At 36.9% G+C, this 23,689-nt stretch overlaps 1 protein-coding gene across 3 annotated transcripts in view; it reads right to left on the bottom strand.

The window, feature by feature from the left end:
- CCSER1 (coiled-coil serine rich protein 1) overlaps positions 1–23,689 on the bottom strand; it is a 722,557-nt gene that overhangs the window by 377,420 nt on the left and 321,448 nt on the right. For all 3 annotated transcript variants that reach the window (XM_037379375.1, XM_037379393.1, XM_037379385.1), the window contains exon 7: positions 3,112–3,189. In XM_037379375.1, coding sequence (XP_037235272.1) covers positions 3,112–3,189 — 78 coding nt within the window. The remainder of the gene's footprint in view (positions 1–3,111; positions 3,190–23,689) is intronic.

Raw genomic sequence — 23,689 nt, 5'->3', positions numbered from 1 at the left:
AAAGCTTTTCAAAAGTGCACTGTCTGCATACGTGTCTGAAGAGGATCATTTTCTAAGTTCAAAGAGCATGGCTAGGGAAGACTGCTTCAAGTGTGTGTGTGTTGCTGACTCCATAGGGTGAAGGAAACCCAAAGCCACATGAAAAATTAGTTGCACTTCTGGCTACTGTGCAAAGTTTCTCCTTCCTTGAGCAAAACCAAATTCCATGGCTATTTCACTATTTACAACAGTTACGAGTGAAGGTTACTGAATGGCATTAATGATACATTTATGTTTTTATTTTTTCAGGGTTGCTTTTAGGATTAAATAGCACTGGAATTTGGCTACCCTTATTTATTACTCAATTGTTTTATATTCCTTTTGCTAGGTATCACTGAGACTTCTCTAAAAGTAGTGTCTCAACATAAATACAACATAATGATTTCTTTAAAATAATGGTATACAATGGACCCAGGTGGAGTATCTCTTGCTGTACTGGAAAAGGCTTTCCTCCAAATTATTCCTGAGTATGGTTTCACATATTTGGATCTTTCTAGCAGTGCTGCACATCACAGCATGTGTGATATACTGCAAAATGGTAGCAGAGTTCAGTGTTACCAGAGCTGAGATGCAACATGCAAGCATTCCCATGGAATCTTGCTTTCAACTTTCCTTACATTCAAAATCTTAAAATATTTTTCAACAAGCTTAGGTTCTCCTGCATATTTATAGAGCACATATCCTGTGGGATTAAAAATCAGAGGGATCTGCTTTGGTGAATTTAGATGTAATAAGTGTATGATGACAGGATTTATATTCTTTATGCAGAAATACAGACTTACTTTTTAAGATTAATTGAAAAAATCCAAGAAAGGGCAGTTCTCTTTCTTGGTATAAAACCAGGAACGATTGAGAACAGGGGCTTGGTTTCATCTCACAGTCTAAAATAAAAGCTCATTAGCTCAGAGATCTTCAACTATCCCAAAGAGATGCAGCGTTTATACTGCCCTGCTTCGTTACACCTGTGTTTTCAGAACCACAGAACGGAATTTCTTTTTCAATCTTTATTTCTACAGCAAGGAGGTGGGAAAGGTTATTATTATGTTGCTAAGGGAAATGCATCATCCCATCATCAAAAGCCATTATTATAGACTGACAGTATGTGCAGAGGGTTACGGCTTGTAAAACCAGTCATTCACATTACTACTGGAACAATATTGCTCTCTCTTGGAGTAAGTCAGGGAGAAATAACAGAAACAGTTGCATTTTATATTACTTTTATTTCTACTTAAGGACATTGGCTGTGAGATGTATTTGACTTATTCCTGGTCCAACTCCATTTTACTTGAATTCCAAAAGAAAATGTTTCCCATTTTGAAAATTGACTGAAAATGAAAGATTAAATAATGCTTTCTGCCTTTCCCTCCCCCCGTCTCTTGTACCATTTTCTACTATAAAGTATAAAGGAAAGATACTTTTAATATGAAGAAATGCCTCCATTTTTCTTATTAGAGCAACTATTCCACTCCAAAGAAGTAATTTACAACCCATTTTGACCTATACAAGCACTGTTACCTTTAAAAATAAAGGCACTACAGTGTATTTGTCAGAGTTCTCCTGATGCAGAGCACTGTTTGCTTACCTCAGCTGAGAATTTAAGCATGAGAGTTTATTGTAAATATTTCAAGTTAGATTTTCTTACCTCTTACGCTTTTATCTAAGCTAACCAGCCCATTTCTTTATATCTTAGTGGTTTCCCAGGCACAGGAAGAAACAATAACTACTGAACCTGCCTTATAAAGTTGAGTAGACTTCAATGTGCATTTAATGTGGTATTCCAAGGAAAAAAGATGTGTGTGCTCCAGTATCCTGGCACAAGATTGCTCAATGTCAGCCAAATCTGATTAAGAGGTAGGCGTCTTGAAAACATTTAACCCCAAAAGAGGAATGAGAATCAGTGAACAGCTGACCACAGGTATCCCATCTGTACCTCCACTGATTACACCACTGAGCAAGCACAGTCCTTAACCATTCTAGTAACAGGAATCAGCTGGCTAGCTAGCTGATTGTGAACTGTAGGGTACAAGTCTTGCACAGATATACAAAATATGGGGAAAAAAAAATAATATGAGATTGGCCAGGTCTGAAGAAGGCTGGCATTTCCTCTGCTAAAGGCATGTGTAGGAGAGATGCAAACTTTACATCACCAAACCTCATTAATTCTACTTCCTCACTTTAATTCAGCATTATCACAAAGCAACTGAAAGCACAGCTCAAGCTACTAATTGTTTTCATACAGTAGGCAGAAACTTACTGGGGAAAGGGGAAATTTTAAAAGGGATGTTCCTGTCAGCGTAACTTTGTCCATATTATGACACACGTTTGAAACAATGGTGCTGAAAACCCAGGTTCACTCTCCCTTATCTCAACAAACAACTGGCAAGGTGACCACTTTGCTTGTAGCCACAGCACTGCTCTGAATACTTGGGTGGCCTCAGGAGCCCTCTTCCAAGAGTCAGGCTCTGCCTAAGGCCATTCCGTGTCCCAGAGCTGGATACCAGGAAGTCAGGTGAAAAAATGACATAGAGCCACTTGTTCCTTACAGCTTAAACCTTACAAAGCTGCGGACATCATTCCATCATTTATTATTAATATTAACATTATTAACTAAAGCTTGTGACTTACACCAAAACTGTATTTTGACATATTTTTAACATCTCTATCTCTGCAGTAACTAATCATTGTTTCATTAAAACGTACTTGAAATGCAATATAAAGAGAAGTAGGTTGATGAAAAATGACATACACACATTACCAGGATATCAAAATGTATCACCAGCAGATGAGACGGATCAGAAAAACAGTCTCGCAAACAATGGTTTACAGCTCTAGTCTGCTAGAAAAATAATCCTCTCAAAACCAATAACATTTTATTCTAGGTATTTCTTGAAAATGGTATATATATAAGAACATATATATATATATATATATATATATATATATATAAGAACAACGGCTGATATCACAGTAATTTAAAGAAAAGGAAGCAGTGATAATAGCACTTCATACTCCACCAGATAGCATGATAAGCCAAAACTCATACACATTTATTATGAAATTAATTAACTATACCTTGAAAAATAACGGCTCCTCAGGAAGAGGGCTGACAGGGAGTGAGGTGGTGCTACTAGCTGGACTCATGTCTGTACTCTGAAAGAAAAGCACAGAGGAGTTTGCATTTCCAATCAAGTTCTATGGACATCATCTCACAGAGGAGAGAAAAAAAAATAAAAAGAGCTCAAAACCAACACTGAAATTCCAACAGAACTAGACTGACAAAGCAACTGCAATCTGTACTGTATATACCTTTAATTAATAAAAGTATTTCACTAATGGGTAAGTGCATTGCATTTTCTTTATTTTAAACTAACTCCCCATTCAAAGTCCCAAACACATACAAATACGCAAATACAGTGTCTGCAAAAGAGTAATATAAGAGGATAACCCAGAACACAAAAATTTGTTCATATAGAACTACGATATACATTTATTGTTGTTACTTATACATATATATATAATAATATACATATATTGTTATTAGTAGCATCACCATTGTCATCATTGTCATTATCATTAGGGTGGCTCAATAGTAAAGTTAGAAGGCAAAATTAACAGGAAAGCAATATATGGAAGAAGAGTATTTGGATCAAAGTTTAAGTAAAGATCACTTTCAAATGAGTCAATACATCTTACAAACAAGCACAAATATATGAAAAGAAACACTGAGCAGCAAAGTTAAGAAAGAAAAGAAGTCAGTATACTTCAATGGACCCATTCAGTTAAAATGCTTTTGAAAGATTGATCTACAACCCCACTCTTTTTTAGGTAATATTTCAGTAATCTGCTGGTTAGCATGGTCATTATATTTAAAGATGTAACAGATATCAAAAGCAGTGTGGAAAATCTGAATAATTTGAATGATGATAATAAAAAAAGCACCATCTGGATTTAAAAACATAAACACTAACATTGTTCTGGAGAAAACTAGAATATATGATACTTCTTGGGAAATAAGTCCTTAAGTATTAAAATGAAAAAATCCACTATCAACAACAATAAAGCAGAAAAGATGTAATGGAGAATACAAAAACACAAGTCTGCATGAGCTAACAGTTAATTTCCTTTTCACACTTTGCATTTGCAATGCAGAACGATTTAATGAATTCAACTTATGCAATTATCTAATCAGATATCTGGTTTCACATCACTATGAATCTATTATGACCTCTTTAATAAACCCAAGTTCTGCAAGTGAAGAATACTACTCCACCCATGAAGTTCTGACAGTTCATTCATCAGAAAATTTTTGTGCAGAGATACCACATTTTATACACCCAAACGGTGCAGGATGAAAACCGAGACCAAATTTTGGGTATGAAATCCCTATTTCAGATCTGAAATAGAGGATACAGACTTCTAAGTTTATGCCTACTGAGAAAACAAATGAATTTAATTAGATACATATCAGTTATACCATACCTGAAAAGACAAAAGTTACTTGCTAACTAAAAGGGATGCAAGTAAAGGAGAAAATAAATAATCACCATGACCCCATCCTAAGAGAAAGAGAGAAGTTACTGAGGAATAAGGGAGATTATAACATGTCAGAAAGCCAGTATCTTTGTTGAATCCATTGCTCTAGTGTTCAGAAACATTACACATTGTAACACAGACTCCTGAACTCAATCTTCAAGGAAACTGGCTGATAATATTTACTAAAAGGAAATGAAACATAGCTCTTTTAGATTAAATTCAAAGTGCAGACAAAACTGCAGACCTCCTCTGTGAGAATGTTCTGTCTCAAAAGCCAACAGTTCAGCTGAGGACAATTCATCTTTCAATTTACAACAGAATAGGAAAACACTAAGGGTGGTGGGGGTGGGACAGGGACGGGGGACAGGGACAAGTATCTGCTTTCCAAACCAAATCAAGCACCCTAATTTGCAATTAGAAGTGCCCAGGAAGGCAGTCCAATCCTTTACGCATTGGAACAGCCTCCCTATGAAAACCTGCAAAGTAGATTGGTACGTGTACGCTACACAAGCTGCAAGTCCTTCAGTGATAGCTGGAATCTAAGACAGGTTGAACAGCCCCAAGGATGCCAAAGGTGCTTTGATAAAACATCTCAGGACACATCTCAGGGCACATCAACACAATGGCCTCAGAAAAAACATCTGCTCTTCTCTGATGACTGGACAAGAGCCAGCCCAGGTCTGGATGCCATACTGATGTGGCACCGTGCCTGAACTAGAAAGGCTGCTGAGAGGTGGGGTATATTAATAGGGACACCTACTAATGGATAATAATTACTATATAGCTTCTGGACTGCAAACGGTTTGAGTCTGGCCAGACAGGAGCATTGGCAGAAAAGCCTGTGTTTGCCTACAGCTGTCCACATATAGGTACCTTCAGTGGCCCCTCCAACAACTTCAGTAATTTTCCTCTCTAAGGAACACAGAGCAGCTTCTCTGTCAGTGTAAATTAATTAAATCCAGTGGTGCTAACACAGTTTATTATAGTGGAGAATTGAGTGAGACAGTACCAAAAGGGTTGTTTCTCAAGCTACTAAAAAAATAATAAACCTTCCGAACTAATCACTGCTTTGAGAGATGTTGTCAGCTTGTCCTCCTGAAGGGACATATTAACAAACAACATCCCACTTCCCATCTAAATTTACTGTCCATGGGGTACTTGTCATAATCACACTTTGTAGTCTAAAGCTCCCCATACATACAAAAAATCTACCACTCTAAGGAATTCACCCAGCGAGGACTTTTTATTTAATGTTGTGTAAACCAATTCTGTTCTCATAAAAGCAGCCACTCACTTTAAGTCTGGCTTAAAGTTGATAGATTGTAGTTATAAATTAACCAGAAGATGCTATACCATTAGGCTACAATCATACCTTGTAAGTTGTAGTAGATGTTAAACATCATTTGTACCATAATTATACATATTAGGCAAAATTAGGCAAATTAGGACATCTCCTAATTTTGTGGTACTTTGCTGTGCAACTGTAACATTTTAAAATGTATTTTTGATGCACAGTGATACCACACCAGGGTTTTGAAACTTTTCCCTGTGTCACTGGAAATCTCCGAGTGTTCTGGAGGGCAGAGAATTTGCAAAGCTTTAATCATTTAAATTCTATTTTTAAAATGTCTCAATACCAAGAAATTCTAGTTTTAGAAAACATACCTTGTCCATGTCAAAAACAACCCTGTGAGCTTTTCTTTCAGTGTTTTTATTCCATTTTTTGATTTGGGGCAGGCTGCTAAAATCCAGCAGGTGGATATTATTAGAATTTTGCCAATAATTGTTCTGTGATTACAATGATCAATGCTCAAGTTTTCTTCTAATTTCTAGAACTGATCAGTCTAAATATTACAACATCCTCACTGTGCAACTCAACAGGTACCATGAAGTCACGGCTAGGCCATGCCAATAATTCATCCTTGGAAAGCAATATTAAAAATGTGATTAAATATCAGGAAATTTCTTGATAATGAGGCAAAGGCAGAAAATAAGTCTAACAGAACAACCTTTTTTCATTTCTGCATCTTGTTTGGAGATCCAGGATCAGGACACTGCTTGAGGACAGATTACTACCATGTTAGCTACATGAAAGAGAAAGCAGCTCTTTCTGGAAGTGTTTTAAAGTAGTTACAGGCTTGGTTTGGTGGTTGGTTTTGTTTTCTTCCACTTGTATACACCTGCCTCAAAACAGAATGCTTCATAAAACTACAGACTACCATAACGGTCTTATCGCAGATTAGATAATGTAGTCAGTGTTTTTCCAGCAATACAGAATATCAAGTATATATAAATGCACATTATTAAAACCATGCTCCTTTGGAAACAAAGTCATCTTCCAGTCCTTAGCAACTGTTCTTTAAATGAAAACAAGTTCACCTCACCTCATAAAATAGGGGGTTTCTCGCTATAAGCCCTTGTCTTTAATCTGAACTTCTCTAGGAAGAGGCCTATGTATCAACCCTTGTTAATTGTACCATAAAATATGGACCAGCCACTGTCTATCACCCACTGACAGCAGCTGATTTAATTTGCTACTACTGCTTTTCAACAAGGGTAAACACTGCAATGATAGCTGGCAGGCACTGACTTCTCCGGAGATCAGTATCGCAATTTATTGATCTAAGAAGTCAATTCTGACAGAGAAACCTTTAGTGGGTATTACAGCTAGAGATCAAATAAATCATTATAATAACTGAAGAAAAGAGAATCTGTGTACTCCATAGCTTTTTCTAAGGAGTAGTGGATAAGCGTTGAACTGACTTTCAGGGTGATAGTTTTAGTTGTATCACAAGTTATGCCAGGAAGTATCATTTTATAATCTAGAAGTTGAGTAGCACTGGGAAATTAATAAGTGCAGTCAGAAAACTCAGTAGAGACATTTTGGTATACTGAAGGTAATCAAAGACCTGCAAATGGATTTATTAATGAGTCTGCACAACACCTTTATGAAATATTGTGCTTAAATATTATTATACCATTTTATCAACAGAAGTGAAAGAGAAGGGGAAATTATTTGCTCAAAACTATGAAGGGCTGTTTAAAAATAAAGACAGAAATCAGGAACTCCTAAGTCCAAGCACTCCAGCTTTTTATCCAGGGTGTGCAATGCTCCCCTGCACACTTCTGGAGTGCTGTGATTTCTGTAGTTTCTATATTATTTAATGTCATCAAGAGTTTTTGCTGATACATATGCTTCCTGCAAATAAAATTACTATAACCAACTGAGGCCAGAAAAATAAAAAGTAGTTTTGATAAGAAAAAATAGCAGACACGTGAAATGAGCTTTCATATGCCACCCATCACCATGTTTGATTAATTCTCCCCAACATCTGCAATCTCACTCAGTAACAATGGAAGTGACTCCTTAAAATGTGTTTAGGCCTATTTTCTAACACCTTTGAATACAGCCCAGGTAGTAATCTATAAACTCATTTCATCTGTCTTTTATTAGTAAGTATAGTTAATTATTCTTACTAATTACTAATATGTGCAATTATCAGCTGAGACATTTAATTATTATTTTCCAGTATTTGCCTGGTCTGTTGCCTAAAGCTTGCTGCTCCAGTAGCTTAGAAGGCTGCATGGCTCTTGCATCTGACCTGAGCTATCACAGCTCCTATTGCAGCTGCAAACCATAAATTACAGCTGCTGCTGCTTCTTGCTACCTCTTTTTACGCTGGTATGTGCGGTGTGTAGATAGTTTTTAGGGGCTTAATTATCTACTGATTCTCAACCAGCATTTAGTATATGGGCAGACAGATTAGCGTAGACTTTTCTTGCACTCTAAGCAAAGCTAATCACCTGAGCTGTAAAATGCCAGTGGGAAGTTTCACCTCCTTTAACATAAGGTGCTGATCTGTCACGTATCAAACAGCATTTGTATGTCTAGTACTGTTTATTTGAGAAGACCCTGAGCTCTCAGGAAGTCAGAGCAAACACATTAAATGGAAAATTTTCACAATATTATTTTTTTCAGCAAGCAGGGATCAGGCTGAAGGATATTTTGTTGACTGGTATTTGTTTCTCCAAGAACAGACTAGAAAGATGCTGGTTTAGCCTTTTAATTAGGCTAAATTAATTACAAAGCCCATAACCAGCAAGCAACATAAAGAGTATATAACCAGTCCATGGTTTGTTGCAGGGCTACAGTGTTTGAAATAGTTTAGATTCAGATTATAGTTTCACATTATTTAATTTATATTTTATATATATTTAATTTACTAAAATATTTACATTTACTGAAGTAGCTATCTCTCCTCTCCTTAAATTAAATGCAGAACTGTAAGAATACCAAAGTACCAGGCACAAATTACTTTTATTATCTGCTTTTCAGTTTCTAAAAATGGCAATATGAAAATACCTAACATATAAAACATCTGGTAGCTGGCACAAAGAGAACACCTTAATAAGCATGTTTTAAAATTTGTAAATAAAGTAGAAAACTGAACTAAGTCTCTAAAGAGGTTCAAGAATTGGAGGTTGTTGGTTTACAATTGAGTACATACAGAGGGGAAAATCAATCTTTTTTTATAACAGAAAATGACATATATATTACTACATATTGATATTTAATCGTAAATATCTCTTCCTTTCTGCTCTTTATTTTCATGTTGCTTTTTCATTGTTCTTTGCTCTGGTTTATCTTTATTCCCTGCTTTCCTTTATAAGACTTGTAATAAACAGACACAAGTTTCCTTGGTCAGATAACTGTCTGGCACACAGGTTAGATGAAGGGTCCATCAATATGTAGGAGAAAGGCGCTTTTACTTTCCCAAACAGCAAATTCAGCTCCAATTAATCTCTAAAAAACCACTTCACTTCTATCTACAAGCAGAATATAGTTTCAAAAGTAATTTGGACAATGACTTTGGGGTTAACATTTCTTTGTGAAGAGTACCGCAGGACTGTCAGTGGCTGTCACTGTGTGAGTTGGGACTGCTACTATGACACATCACATTAAATGCAACTCCAGTCATATTTTTATCCTAATGAAAACCAGGGGGTTGCTTTCACAGATGCAAATGCTTTGTTGAAAACACAGTGAAGAACTGATTTCCTTGAGCAAAACTCTACTCCCTCTTCAGTTTCTATTGTTTCTTTCATACTTCATTGACTATACTATCCAGCCTTGACATTTTTTTATTGTATATTCTTCCCTAATAATATCATATAACATCAGCTTTTTCTGCTCTTTCAGCAGTCAATTGAGAGAACCAAGTACTCTCCTGGGATTTTAATCTGCAGGCTGCCTATTTCAATTGCTTTTCTTTCCTTGCAGGAGATCTTTCAGGTTAAAATATACTTTTTTTTTTTTTTTTTTCTCAAACCACATTCAGTTTTGCAGCAAATACAATGGTTGTCTCATACAGTAGGTTCAGTGATATTTTTTTTTTTTTTAACTCCAGTCACAAAAACATTTTCTTTCTCCTAAGCCTGCATCACAGCACTAAGAGGAACTACTCTGATACTCCATACTACAGCCATAGCCTGAATTTGGAAGAAAATGTCTGCATCCACTCAAAGAAGAGTCTATCAGCAAAGTATTTCTGGGATCTCTCAAACTCCTACATTTTCCCTGCACACAGATCCATTGTTTTTCTGTCCTTTCAAATAAAACACTTAGAAGTAATCAATTAATTTAACAAAGAAGGATCAAATCTGATAACAGAATCACCTCCTCTCCCTCCCTTGCATATTCATGCATGTTCTGCATCACTAAGTATCATAACATACTGGGACCAAGATATAAGCTGGAGCCAAAAAGGATCATCAGATATTAATACAAACAACGGATGCAAACACAATTATATTGAAGAGGATAAACACATACACAGGATGTATATTTATATGCTTCTGGACATGTGGAAATAACTGCCTTGACGGGTTAGGGAAAAAATGCTCCTGAAAACAGGTTGCTCTGTAAGTTCCCCTGAAGTATCTGCAGGTGGCCACTGTCGAAGCCTGCCATGGATTTAGGTGCCAGTTTCAGCAAAACAGTTCCTACACTCACATACTCATACAATTAATTGTTCCCCATGAAGATGTGAAAGATGTTCATGATCTCCTTACAGTTTTACTCTACAAGAGAGAGGCATGACTCCTTCAAGACAAAAATCTCCTTGCATTTGCTATTAATGAACATTTTTCTTTAAGGTACAAATTTTCTCACACACTAAACTTATGTGCAAAAAACTACACATGCTTCACCATTCAGTACATCCATTTGAAAATAAGAATACAGGGACATGGGTGATATCTCCTGCAACACTGTGGTCAGTTTTCTGCCTACAGTTTCCCTGCCACATATTGTTTTCAACTGAAAAAGGACAATGTTTCATAACATCAACAAACTCATTTTTTTAATCTGAACATAATGGAGCCAGCCTGATTTTTATTTTTCATATATATATATATATGTTTTTAGATATATATATATTACATACATAATGTATTTTAATATATATTATTTATATATAATTTGCTGCTCAAGTGTCTGGTTCTTTTCTACCTCTATTTTACTTGGTAAGCATCAAGAACAATATTGCCAGATTTTCACACTGATGTTTTAATGTGAGGCTATGTTTTATTTTCCTGTGTTTCTCAAAAAGATTCAGATGCCTTCAATTGCTATGCATTTCACCAAGGTTTTAACAAGCCACTTTGTACTTTCTAAATGTTGTGACTGCAATTATTCTCACTTCTTCATCAGTTCTCAGAAGGGTTTTTACAATTTCAGTATGGAACTACTTTTGACAGAGTACTTTAACTTATTTAGATGCAGAGGCTTCATTCTCAAAACTGTCTTGAATTCCCCAATAAGAGCTTAAAGGAAACAGTTTAAACATCTGTATCTGTCTGCTGCTAAGTCAAGGAAGATTTTTTTTTTGTTTTCCCACTTCAAGAAAAGAAGCAAGTGACATCTAACAAATTGAAATATGCTTTCCCTGGTTGCAGCATTTCTGTATGATGTCAGGAAAAAAAAAAAAAAAAAAAAAAAAAAAGAGGTAAACTTTCAGTATGTTTTGCCATGTTATTTGCTTCATGGTGTTTTTAACAGTAATGTTCCTTGATGTTTTTAATAAGTTGAATCCTTTTGTGTAATATAAGGCAATATTTCAGCTCCTGAAATGTAGAAATTCTGATTACCATAGGCAGTTTTGAAGCATTCTAAGCCTGCTTTTTGGTTCAGCAAGCAGGTTCCAAAGTAGAATTGTTCAAGGCAGAACAAATAATCTCTGATTTAGTAAATATGTGGCACACTGAGTTTCTACCTTCAGACGGCAGCTTTCATTCTTAAGGGAAGGATTTGGAAGAGTAAGGCACAAAAGGAACTTCAACTCCCATCCTGGCAGAGGGTTCAGCAGAAACTGCCACAACTGCTCTCCACAGTCTTTCTAGCTCTACTTGTTCTTCCTTTCTCTAATCTAATACTTACATCTCTGCCCACCAGCTCAAATCAAGATCTTTCAAGACTCCCTACCTTTTCTTACATCTTAGGGTACTTGCACAGCATCTTCTATTCACTGCACTTCCCACTCCCGCACCCACCCCATCACCAGCACTGCTCCTGCCATCAATCTGAACCTGAAAACCTTCCCACCTTCTGTACCCTTCTCCCTTCCTTCGGTAGATGCCCATCCCCTTCAGCCCATGTATACATGGTGATTTATATAATATATAGTTTTATTATTTATATTAATATATGTGAAGTCTATATATTAAGATGTTAACATATATATTTAGATACAAACATACACACATAAAACTGATTGAAGGAATCTCTTAATGTAGCTGCTGTGATTCAGCAGCCGTATGATTGGTTTGCTACTGAAAATACACACAGTGAAGTTGGTCAAATCCTGCATGTCTGAAAAACATGTCAGGTTCCACTACAGTGAACTACCACTTGGACACAGCTTCTCAGTCCCAGGCTCCATACAGCATGGGGAGGCCAAGAAACTGTTGCAACTTGTAAAGGAATGGAGGAGTTAAAAGTTGCCTGTACTAGTACTTAGGCATTGCATTATCATTATTTTTAGAGCCTTCACCCAAGCATTTTGTTTTCATTTTTGTATTTTGCAATGGAATTATATACTAAACTTGCTGAGATATCTGAATAGCATTTTATAAAGCCATTAGCAATAAAATATTCATTTTTCATTTATATTATGTCCAGGAATACAAATGAGTATAATTTCTTCCTACCCTTCAACATTAATAGGGAGAAAAATTGAACATACCTTTCACATTCTTTTAACTACAGTAATATAGAAAGAGTTTTTCAAATGAAAAATACTTTTTTTAAAAAATAAACATTGTCTGTTTTCTTTGGAAGTATTGTTACATGCATCTCCACTATTGTATTTTTTTTATTTGTTTATTTTCGAGCTTGGTAATTCTACAAAGCAAGGTTAAGGCACTGTCTCAATCACCATGTGATAAATCAGTACTCCCTGAAATAGCTTTGGTAGAACTATTACAAAAATAAATCAGCAAGAGGCAAAGCAAATCAGGAGACATGTCAGCAAACTCCTAGGCTCATGCTATGGGCTGGGAGTTTATCCATATTCATGTTATGCCATGAAGCAGCTGGCACCCTGGCTTATCTGATGACAATCTCTCTACATGGCTCCACTGAGTTTCTTTTATCTGCTTCTTTTCCCTTCTCCTTGCATCCACCACTATGATTTTAGCTCTCACCAGCTGCCACTGCTTACGAGCTTCTCTGTAGGCTGTTATGGTAAAACAGAAGTTTTTCTTGGCGTCGTTGTTGCATCTTTCACTCCTGGACACCACAGAGGTGATGGCAGGTGCTAACACTGCTTGGCTGCTGCAGGGAGGCTGTGTGGTTGTCACTGCATCAGCTGCTTCCAGAGGCAAGCTCATGAAGACCAAACCACATGTGGCTACCTTGTCCGAGGCATGAGCTGTCATCTAAGTTACAAGCAAAAGCTAGTTCCTCGGCTTATTCCTAAAAACCCCAAGAAATCCAAGACAAACTGATATCTGAAAGGATATAAAACAACACCCTGAGAGATCATAGAATCTGCAGGCAGCAGAAACACTCTAGGTTTAAGTAACGTCCATCAGCAGAGCTTGGCTGAAAAGCCTGGCTCACATAATTCCTTTTGTACTCTGGCTCTTATCATATTGCTGCAAAGAACCTTTCAGGGGTGCTAAGTGCACTACAAAAATTTCACCAGTCTACTTTTTCATGCCTCTTGAAGTTGGGACAATTTTCTACTTGTCTGCATCAGATGCTGCATACAGAGGAGAATCATGTAAAGGATGTTGCTCTGAGAATAGAGAGAAATGTTTTTTGGCAAAGAGTTTGCACTGGAATAAGGAAATTAATAGATCAAATATAAGAAACATTTAGCACATACACTGCAGATGCAGAAACATACCTGTGGAACATTGCATTTTCAACAGAAGAAATCAATACTGAGGGAATGCCACAATCAGTATCGCCCATGCCTATCTGTTTTATTATATCTTTCAACTAATGGCCACATACTTTTTTTACCAGAAGTTCTGCTTCAATCAAAGGACATGATGATGGCTTTTAAAAACTTTTCAGGTTTTGTTTGTTTGTTTGTTTTTTTAACATACAACACTCATATTGCAACACTGGGATGTTGCAACAGGTCTGAAAGCTGCCCACATATAATCAGAAAAAAAATAAAAATCTGCTGTCAGGTTTCAATCCTTTCTAGTCTAATGCCTCCATTTCTTTCACTCAAGTTATGCTTGTCCTTCAGCAGTATACAGTCTAATTAGTTTCTGTATCAGAAGGATGATGGATAGGTGCCCAGAAGCAGTTTTAACCCATCATGGCCAAAGACAGAGAGTTCAGTGCCAGGACTTCTGGTAATTCTTAAATCAAACAAAATCTCATTAAAACACTTCTTCAAAATAAGAATTTGCAACTTTTATTGATGGCTCTCAAAGACAATATATTAACAGTGAATAGAAATGGTTCATACATCACTTCTCATTTGTTTGTTTTTGCAAAGAAGGTAGAGAGCATCTGTCTAGTAAGCAGGGGAAAAAATGCCATTCCATAGCCTTTTATCAGATGCACACAAAAAAGCAATAGAAAATTTTCATCATTTAAGTATGGTTTTCATGAAGGAGAACAATTTTCACAGAAATCTTGCTAAATTGTTTCTACAAGTTATTATAGGCAGGTACCTAAACTTAAATTTAAGTAAGAATACTGTGGTTAGGAAAGCTATTTGCAGGTATCTATTTCTAAGAGGATTTCTACAACGGCACACAAACTAAAAAAACATCAATGCTACTATTTCTACCCGTTTCTATAAGTTTTCTAAAAATAACAAACTTTACTTTTAAAACATCACTAAATGTTTATATTGGAAGCATGTGAAAACCAAGCCTAATTGCCCGAAAGTGAGACTGTATTATTTCAGAAAGTGAGATGTCTAGTATCTCAAAATCAGGAACCACCCAGGCTTGCAAACTTAAGGATTTTGTAGGAAATGTCTACGCCATTCTTCACAGAATCACAGAACCATAGAATTGTTTAGGCTGGAAAACACCTTTAAGATCATCAAGTCCAACCATTAAAATTTATGCAATCGTAGACAGCTCAGGCTGGAGGGGACCTTGAAGTATCATGCCGTATGTCTGCTTGCCCTGAGGAGGATCAACATGAATGTGATCTGGCTAGGCCAGAACAGAATCACCCCACCAAATGCAAACCAAATCTAGGTCAGATATATGTATTAAGTATACCTAGTAAAAGTAAGAAACCATAAACCTTAACAGAACTATTGATACTGTTAAAGTCTTTTCAGGGGAACCTTGTGCAGCTTGAAGTGTATCAAGCAGAAGGAAACTGCCCATCAACAATTGCCAGAGCCCCAGAAGATACTCTCTTCCAATAGGCAACAACACTGGATTACAAATGCCTACAAATGCATACCTGATGTCCTGTGTCCATGTGGATTCCTAACCTATCCTAAACTTCACGTAAGAAAAAAAATGCACAATACCTCCAAGTATAAGTGAGCAAGTAAATAATCTCAATGTATTTTGAAAACGCACTCATTCCATTTAGAGGCAAAAGTAATGAACATTTGGGAACAATTTTAGTTAGAAAACCGAGTTCTTCCTTGAACATTGGATGTCATAGAATTCCAGATCTTCAAAAAGTATGCACCTTCAAGCATAAAACAGATTTACAGGGCAGTGACTTACACCCAACACTCACAGATTTAAGTGACTCATATTCCTGTTTTGCAAGCCATTTCAAGTGATGAAGGGTACGGCCTGCATGGAGTGTCACGTATAACTGGGGCCTGAAGCAGTGAATCACAATTAATAAAGTTCAATTTATGAAACCAAAACCACTGGAAACACACAAGGCAAAAATAAGTGGTGAAAAAAATCTAAAAATGCCTGAACATAAAATAGCATTGATAAGTTTATTTTCTATTTTGAGAGGTATGCTCACTTCTGCAGTCTCATTTGAATACATTTATAATTAAAGCTGATTAGTGGTTTATAGTAGAAAATCAGTAAAACTTTCAACTCTCATGATCATTTTAATACTTTTCAAGAGAAACAGGGCTTTCTTCTGCTTCTTCTCATTTAAATCTGTGCCTTGGGTGCACAAAATCAACATTCACCTCACAGCATTTGTATAAGAAAGGCTAAATTAACCTGTGAGCCAAAGTCAGCTGGTTCCTCCAGGACTAGAAGTATCTTCTCCTCTACAGAGTGTCCAAGCAAGGAGCTACCACACAGTTAGTTAGGACATGAGCATACACAGGGAATAATCTGTTCTGGTCTAACTTCCCACATGAAAACTCTTCACACAAATGCCACTGTGAAATATAACTAAAGTATGTTTTAAAACTGGAAGAAACCATAGCTCTGCAAATGCAAATTGTAACTCTGTAGTAAACGCCTCTTCTGGATAAATCCTGATTTTTTTTCTCATGCTTTACATTTATAAACAAAATAGGGAAACTGGAGATTTGAAAAGGTCAAAACCTTCTGTACATCAACATGCAATTCTCCAACTAAGAGTACTGTACTCTTAACAGCCCAGCTTAAAGTCTGCTGAGTGATTATTATCAGAATAATTTCTAAAAATACCATCAATTGCTAGATGCTGGGAGCAAAGAAAACCAGGTATGATTGCTGAAAAACAAGCCTGAACAAAAGAACCTATGTCTTTTGTGCTTATTGTGACATGAGCCTTTAAGCATTTGATTTACTGAATTTCAGTTACCTACACAAAGACACACCACTCACTTATATGCTATGTTTAAACAAAATGTTCCTTTTTTTTTTTTTTAACACGTTTTGTTTTGTGAAATCTGGAAATCTGGAGTTTGTTCTCTTTATCCTAACCAGACTAAAGAATAACATTTAACATTATATCAAGAAATAAAATAAGGTGATACTGTTTTGCTACAGGAATCTTGAGAAATTCTGAGAACAAAAGTCACATCTCTCAGATTTCAATTGAATATTAAATATTAAGAGTAATCTGCATAAAGTACAGCATTATTTTTCTGCATGAAAAAGTTACAGATGGAATCTGAAATATATCATATCAAAAAATGTCCTACAACTCGATCAAGAACTAGAAGAATTTGTTGATTGATAACACCAAGTCACAAAGTCTACTTTTTGTTATTCTTTACGAAGAATTCTTTATGAAGAATGGGTGGAAGTGGGCTTCTAATGTTGCATGATTGTCTTGTGAAAACAAATGAACTTTCAAATGTGTTCTTGAAGGCCACCAGACAAGAACAGATACATTTTGTTTCTGGTTGCCAGGGGATACAGAAGACTGTTTTTACATAGTGAATCATCACGGCATTTAAAAAACAGCGTTAGCAGGAATTTCTATCACTGACATGTGGATGAGTCTTTCTGTCACCTTCAGTGATCCTGCAGGGATCTACAGTCCTGATGTAGGATGACACATTTGGTTTTTTTAATTTTCAATAATTATCTATCCCCGTGGCCTTTACAAAGTACATATTGCCATTAATACACAGAAAAACTCATAAACATGATTACACAGGGGTTGAAACACTTCTTCAGAACAACATGCTTATAATTCAATTCTATAATAACATGAAGATTCAGAGTAAGATTTGGTATAACTAGAGCCTCGTACGACACTGTTTTCACCCAGCTAAATGACAGCTGAAGACTTTACAGACAATGGGCAAAAAACAATCTGATAATTTACTCTCTTGTAGTGGTTTCAGTCAGTGTTCTGACAGTTGGGTTTTATGCAAAACCACTTGTATGCCACATATGGGAGCTTCCACAAGAAGCAACATCAGTTGCAGTTAATTTCCATTGAGCAGCACAAACCTGGAGGATGGAAGGGAAGCCTTCAAAAGATAGTTTCTCTGACATGAAAAGAATTACGTTACGCAGAAATAAAATTTTGCAGCTCACTAAAGGACTGTCTCAAAAGACAGTTCCTGAAAAAAAGTCTCAGTGGTATACTATCAACAACAGTTCTGGTATCTGATTTCTGTTAATACTTCTGTAATTTTGAATATTCTATTTAAAGAAAGACTAATTAAAATATATATATATATATATAATATAATTATATATTATATATATATAATATGTATATAATAATGTATGTAAAATCTAACAAGACAGGCTTATTATGGCCTCGGTTCAGCTGATGCCTGAACTGCTTGCTGTGATGAGATGTGCTCCTGAAACAAAGAATCACTCAGAAGAACGGAGAACAAGGGCATTTTACTGGTACATTTTTGTGAGGGAGTGAAAAATCAGGAAGCCAAATACAATAGCATCCTAATGGTGTAATTGATTCCAGAAGAAACTACAACAGTGAACATAATTAAGTTCAGAAGTATATCATTGCAAGGTATAGTTAGGCTACATCGGTATTAGGGCAATAAACAACATTACACGTGACCATATAGGGCCTCACTCTGGACTTACTCAGATTTCGTTTGAATGAAACAAAACATAACTGGAGAAGATTATGAAAGCTCTGAGTTAACCTTTTATTTGACAGATTAATGTAGTCACATAAGATAATTCAATTAGGTGTGAATGAAGAAGAAAAGGACAAAAAATGATTGATGGCATCCAACAGTGTGCTGGTGAGACAGTCAGGGCATTCAATATTGAACAAACCACTAAACAGTCTGAAGCCAAAGAACAAATTACCCACTGATGCCAAAAAGGACAAAACTTGAAGAAGAATGTCTCAACATAGGTGGTTGGCAGGTCTGAAACAGGGGGAATGGAGTATTGATTATAAGTTTGGGCTAGGAAGTAGTCACTAGAAACTGAAGGTTTATGAAGGAAGGAGGTGAAGGATGGACTTGAGGAAGACTAGGACAACTGGAGAAGCAGAAGTCTAAGCACAGTCTAAGACGACTGTCAGTAAATCTGAAAGAAGCCATTAAAATGGTCCAGTGGCTGTCTTCAGTTAAGACAGAAGGCATTAAAGAAGGCTTGTCTTGTGACAAGCAAGACATGGAGAGGTTGAGGAGGACAAGTAGTAGGAAATGTTTATATTAGGTTTTATATGAAAAGCTAATTAAAGTACAGTGGGCTGCCTGGGGCAAGTGGGGAGACTGGAGAGTGAGAACAAGTGAGGATCTTGACATGAGCTGAACAAGGAGCAGTATGTAAGTGTCAAAAGCAAAAAATTACTTGGAAGAGGAAGGCAGAAGAAGGTAATGCACAGAGAAGGTTCTTCTCTCTGGAGGGGGACAAAAGTAAGAAACAGAGCAACACACCACCCTCCCTATTATTTGGGTTGTTCCAGGGATGGACTCCTCCATTTCACAGTGTGCTACACAAACCACAATCCGAGAACAAAAAAGAAGAAACTCATACAAGAAAAGAGAAAGATCTTGCTATTCCTGGTTAGAAAACAGGAGATTCCTTGTACAGTTCCATGTGTATGCTCTAATAGGATTTTTGTATGTAACTGTAATCCTGCTATACCTTCCAATAAATAATAAAATCAAGGAAAAATAAAATAAGAAGCATTAAAATCAGGCCAAGACACTAGCCAATATGAAGGATATGAAGAATAAAATCATTTCATGTGCTTAGAAATTAATACAAAGAAAGTCAAACCAAACTAAAACAGACTACATTAATGCACATAACTACTATTTTTCATCTTGACCAACATTTTTTTTAACTAAGAAAAAAAATCTATGGCTATCTATCAATCTATCCTCAACACACATACTCAAGTACGTATGATTTACTATCCACTGATATTCAAACAGAACAGAAGTATTTTCCTTTTCCTGCAGAAGCATTCTATAAGATAGATGATAAAAGAGATAAAAAATGTCTTGTGAGACAGTTTACAGTGCCCAGTACAATATACAGACAAACACAATTAACCAGATAATTATAGATTGATTTCGTTCCCCAGCAGAGCCCATTGTTTTTTTTCCTCTCTGTTAACGCATTGATATTATGTGCAAACCAACAAGTTTATAATACTTATGAACATGGAAGACAATATTTTCTCCAAACCCAAAAAGCAAATAAAGTGTAATTTAAGACCAAAAAGTGTATCACAGAAAGGAACAGAAAACAGAAACCGTGATAATTAATTGCCCAGGTATTGATGACCTTAGCAAAATATCCCCATTCAGAGCACAAAACAAAAAAGCACAAGTATTACGTATAATTAGAATACTAATATTAGACAAGGTCCCCGCATTTCATTTACATAGTTTTGTTCTAACAGCTGAAGGGGAAACCTGTAAACTAATGATCTTACAAATGCTGCAAGATTTCAATTTTTCTCATTGATTTGGCAGTACACAATTAAAGTTACTCACGTGTCTGCACTTAATTGTTTCCAAAATTAGGCCTCTGGGTACACATAAGACAGCTTGTAATGACACCTACAGGCAGCCTGCCTAATATTTTTCATTATAAAGAATTCCTGTGACCTTTCCTTGAAAGCTTTCATGCACACCCTCTTCTCTGCAGGTCTTTTATATTTAGTGCAGAAAAGAGCCTTGAAGTGAGAACTGACTTTTCTTTCTCTCAAGAAATCTTGCTGAGATATAAACCACTTTAAAGTACAATTTCTCTACACTTTTTCACATTCCTTGGGAAACTGCTGGTAGTCTACCTAAAACAGTAACCCATCACAGCAAAAATCATACAACTTAGCCCATTGCACTACAGAAGTACTATTGGTGATACTAAATTCCCAAGTGAATAGCTGTGAGCTGCCAGTGAGAGGAAATTGTCCATTTGCTGTATGACACAAACCAATTTCTACCAGGAAATAAAGAACTTTTCACCTGAGTTGAACCATAATGAAAAATTCATAGTAGCACAAAAAAGGTCCTTAAAATGAAATTGCACCAAAGACACCACACCTAAATTCTATGGACTGACATGTGACCTTTGTTACCTAGAACTGTGGTAGCACATACCAGATGCAACACCTGCTTTCGCAAAAAAAACATCTTTGAAATTTATAGATGCCTCAACTATCTGAGAATGTTATTCAATCTCAAAATGTGGGCAAAATCACTAAGACTGGGCTCATGTACTGGGTCTGGCTGAGCCCCGTGGCAGTCCACCCAGTGCTGTGCTTGTACCGGTAACTGGAAAGGTGCTGATAACGCAGCGGTGTTCTGGCTGGTGCTGAGCAGCGCTCGCACAGCATCAGGGCTGGCTCTCCAGCCTTCCCCCCACCCTCACCAGTAGGCTGGGGGTGGGCAAGGTCTTGGGAGGGAACATGGCCAGGACAGCTGACCCAAAGCGACAAAAGGGATATTCCATACCATATGATGACTGCTCAGATATAAAAGCTAAGAGAAGGGAGGAGGAGGGAAGCAGGGGCATTAGTTATTTATGACATTTCCCTTCCAGAGCAACTGCTGCAGATGCTGAGGCCCTGCTTCCTGGGAAGCAGCCCAACATCACCTGCTGATGGGAAGTAGAGAATAGCATCTTTTGTTTTCCTTTGCTTCTGTGGATATGATTTTTGCTATGTCTTCATTAAACTACCTTTATCTTGACCCACACAGGGTTTTTTCATCTTATTTTCTCCCCTCCCTGTTCTGCTGAGAAGTGATAGAGCAGCTTGGTGGGCATCTGACATTCAATCAAGGTCAACCCACCACAGCTTGAAAGATAGATAAATGTTGTGAAAGCATGAAAAGAAACCATAAAGCTCTGTTATTATGGTTTAACATTACTCAGCAGTCACTAACAAATAGGCTCATTTAATCAGCACTGTAAGTGTTCTTCCCTTGCTCTTCTAATACACAAAACAGATTAACTATGACTCCTTCTCAAGACAAAAGTGTTCACTATCAAGCCTTGCCTGTTGATCCAAAGCCAAACAGTGATATTGCAGGCTCAGGGTCTCAGGTCTGTGCTGACTGGAAAACACCTGATTCCCAAGTGACAGTCTTTCTGGAAGCATCGCTGAGGAGAGGGCGAGCTACAGGAGGACAGAAGGGAAGCCAGCACTAGGGAAGTGATGGACATGGATGGACGTGGCTGCAGATGGACCACATAGCTCAAGGTGGCTTGCATGCCTGTTTGCATGGGCGAACTTAACAACTTGGCGACATACAGTCTGTTTGCTAGAGGTATGCTATTATATCAGAAGAGGGTAGAAATAGTTATTGGTGCCAATAAAGTCACAGTGATAGCATTTAATATGATTAATAGTTCATTTTGCCTAGTCTAACCACCATTCTCAACATTAGCCTTCCTCCTGCTTACACTACAAACTGCAGTGTGGCATAGCCCACAAAAAAACCACCAAAACCTAACTGCATGTAGCACAGGAGAAACACTGTATTTATGCCTTCTCTCTTTAAAGCATGAACAAAAGTCGCCTTCACAATTTATGCGAGTAGAAAATACTGCAATAGTGAATCTAACTCCCTTGTCCAAAAAAACCCTGCACCTCTTCTCAGACATTTCACTGGTATCCTAAGAAAACTCTTCTACAAAATGATACACACCAGCAAATACGTAAATGATTTTCAGCAAAACGTTTCCTCAGTTTTGCGAGTAGCAACATGAAGTAAAACAGAAGACAATGTAACACAGCTTTACAACTTGCCTATAAACCTATTTCCTCCTTTCCCCTGAGACATTTGTCACAGTATCTTAAGCATCTCCGTGAAGAATAGGCTAGAACACACACTGTTTACGCATGGTGTTGCATACATATTTTTAAGCGCAGATGTCTCATGCACTGGTCTATATAACAGATGTGCAGGACACTAATACACTGTTTTCATTTAAGACAAAGTTTGTATTTCACTGCCTTGAAACCACTACTCGAGCAAAAAGCATTCAAGTCAAACTGCCGCCTTAGCGGTAGCTATAGGGAATGAAAGAAACTGGGAATGCATGAATAGTAGTCGGCAATCAAAATAAAAGTATATGTAGAACTTTTCCTGTGTATTTTGCAGACTACTCAGAAATTACAGGGCTTTCTTCAGAACCAAAAGAAGTCAAGGGGGAAAACATCCAAGTTATTTCAGTAAGTCTCCAAAGTAAGCAGTCTTAAGCAAATCAGCACAAATCATAGATTTTGGGGAGGGTTTACTGCCCTATTGTTTCTGCCCCATAGTAATTTTGGGGAACAAAGGAGACCTGTAAAGGGGGCAAGTTTAGAAGCAGAAGCCAAAAACATGCAAGTCTTTCTGCTCTGACTGATTCCTACAGTGTGTCTGAGCAGTTCTTCAGGTCTGCTAAATGAAGAATTAGGCTCAAGTATCAATTATGTGGTATAGATTCAAGCACTCTTTGCTAGTGCCAGGGAAACAAAGAGAGTATGCCAGACTCACTACTACCCTAATCAATGCAGATAAACTCAAATAAACTGAGTAATAGCTGCTTATGCCAGAACTGAATTGAGTAAACACCTTCAGTCTGCTTCTTGGCTAACAAGCACTTATTGGTTCTTCTCTGTAAGCATTTCAGAGACTCAAAACCAACAAACCTTACGCTACTTTTTATCGTGTTTATTAAGACAGGGCTAACTATGGTATAGCAAAAAAAAAAAAAAGATAATTAAGCCTAGTACCAATTAATTTTTTTTTCACAATAG

This window comes from Falco rusticolus, chromosome 1 (genome assembly GCF_015220075.1).
Source record: "Falco rusticolus isolate bFalRus1 chromosome 1, bFalRus1.pri, whole genome shotgun sequence".
NCBI classification, from domain to species: Eukaryota; Metazoa; Chordata; class Aves; order Falconiformes; family Falconidae; genus Falco; species Falco rusticolus.
This window is presented reverse-complemented; position numbering and strand designations above follow the sequence as displayed.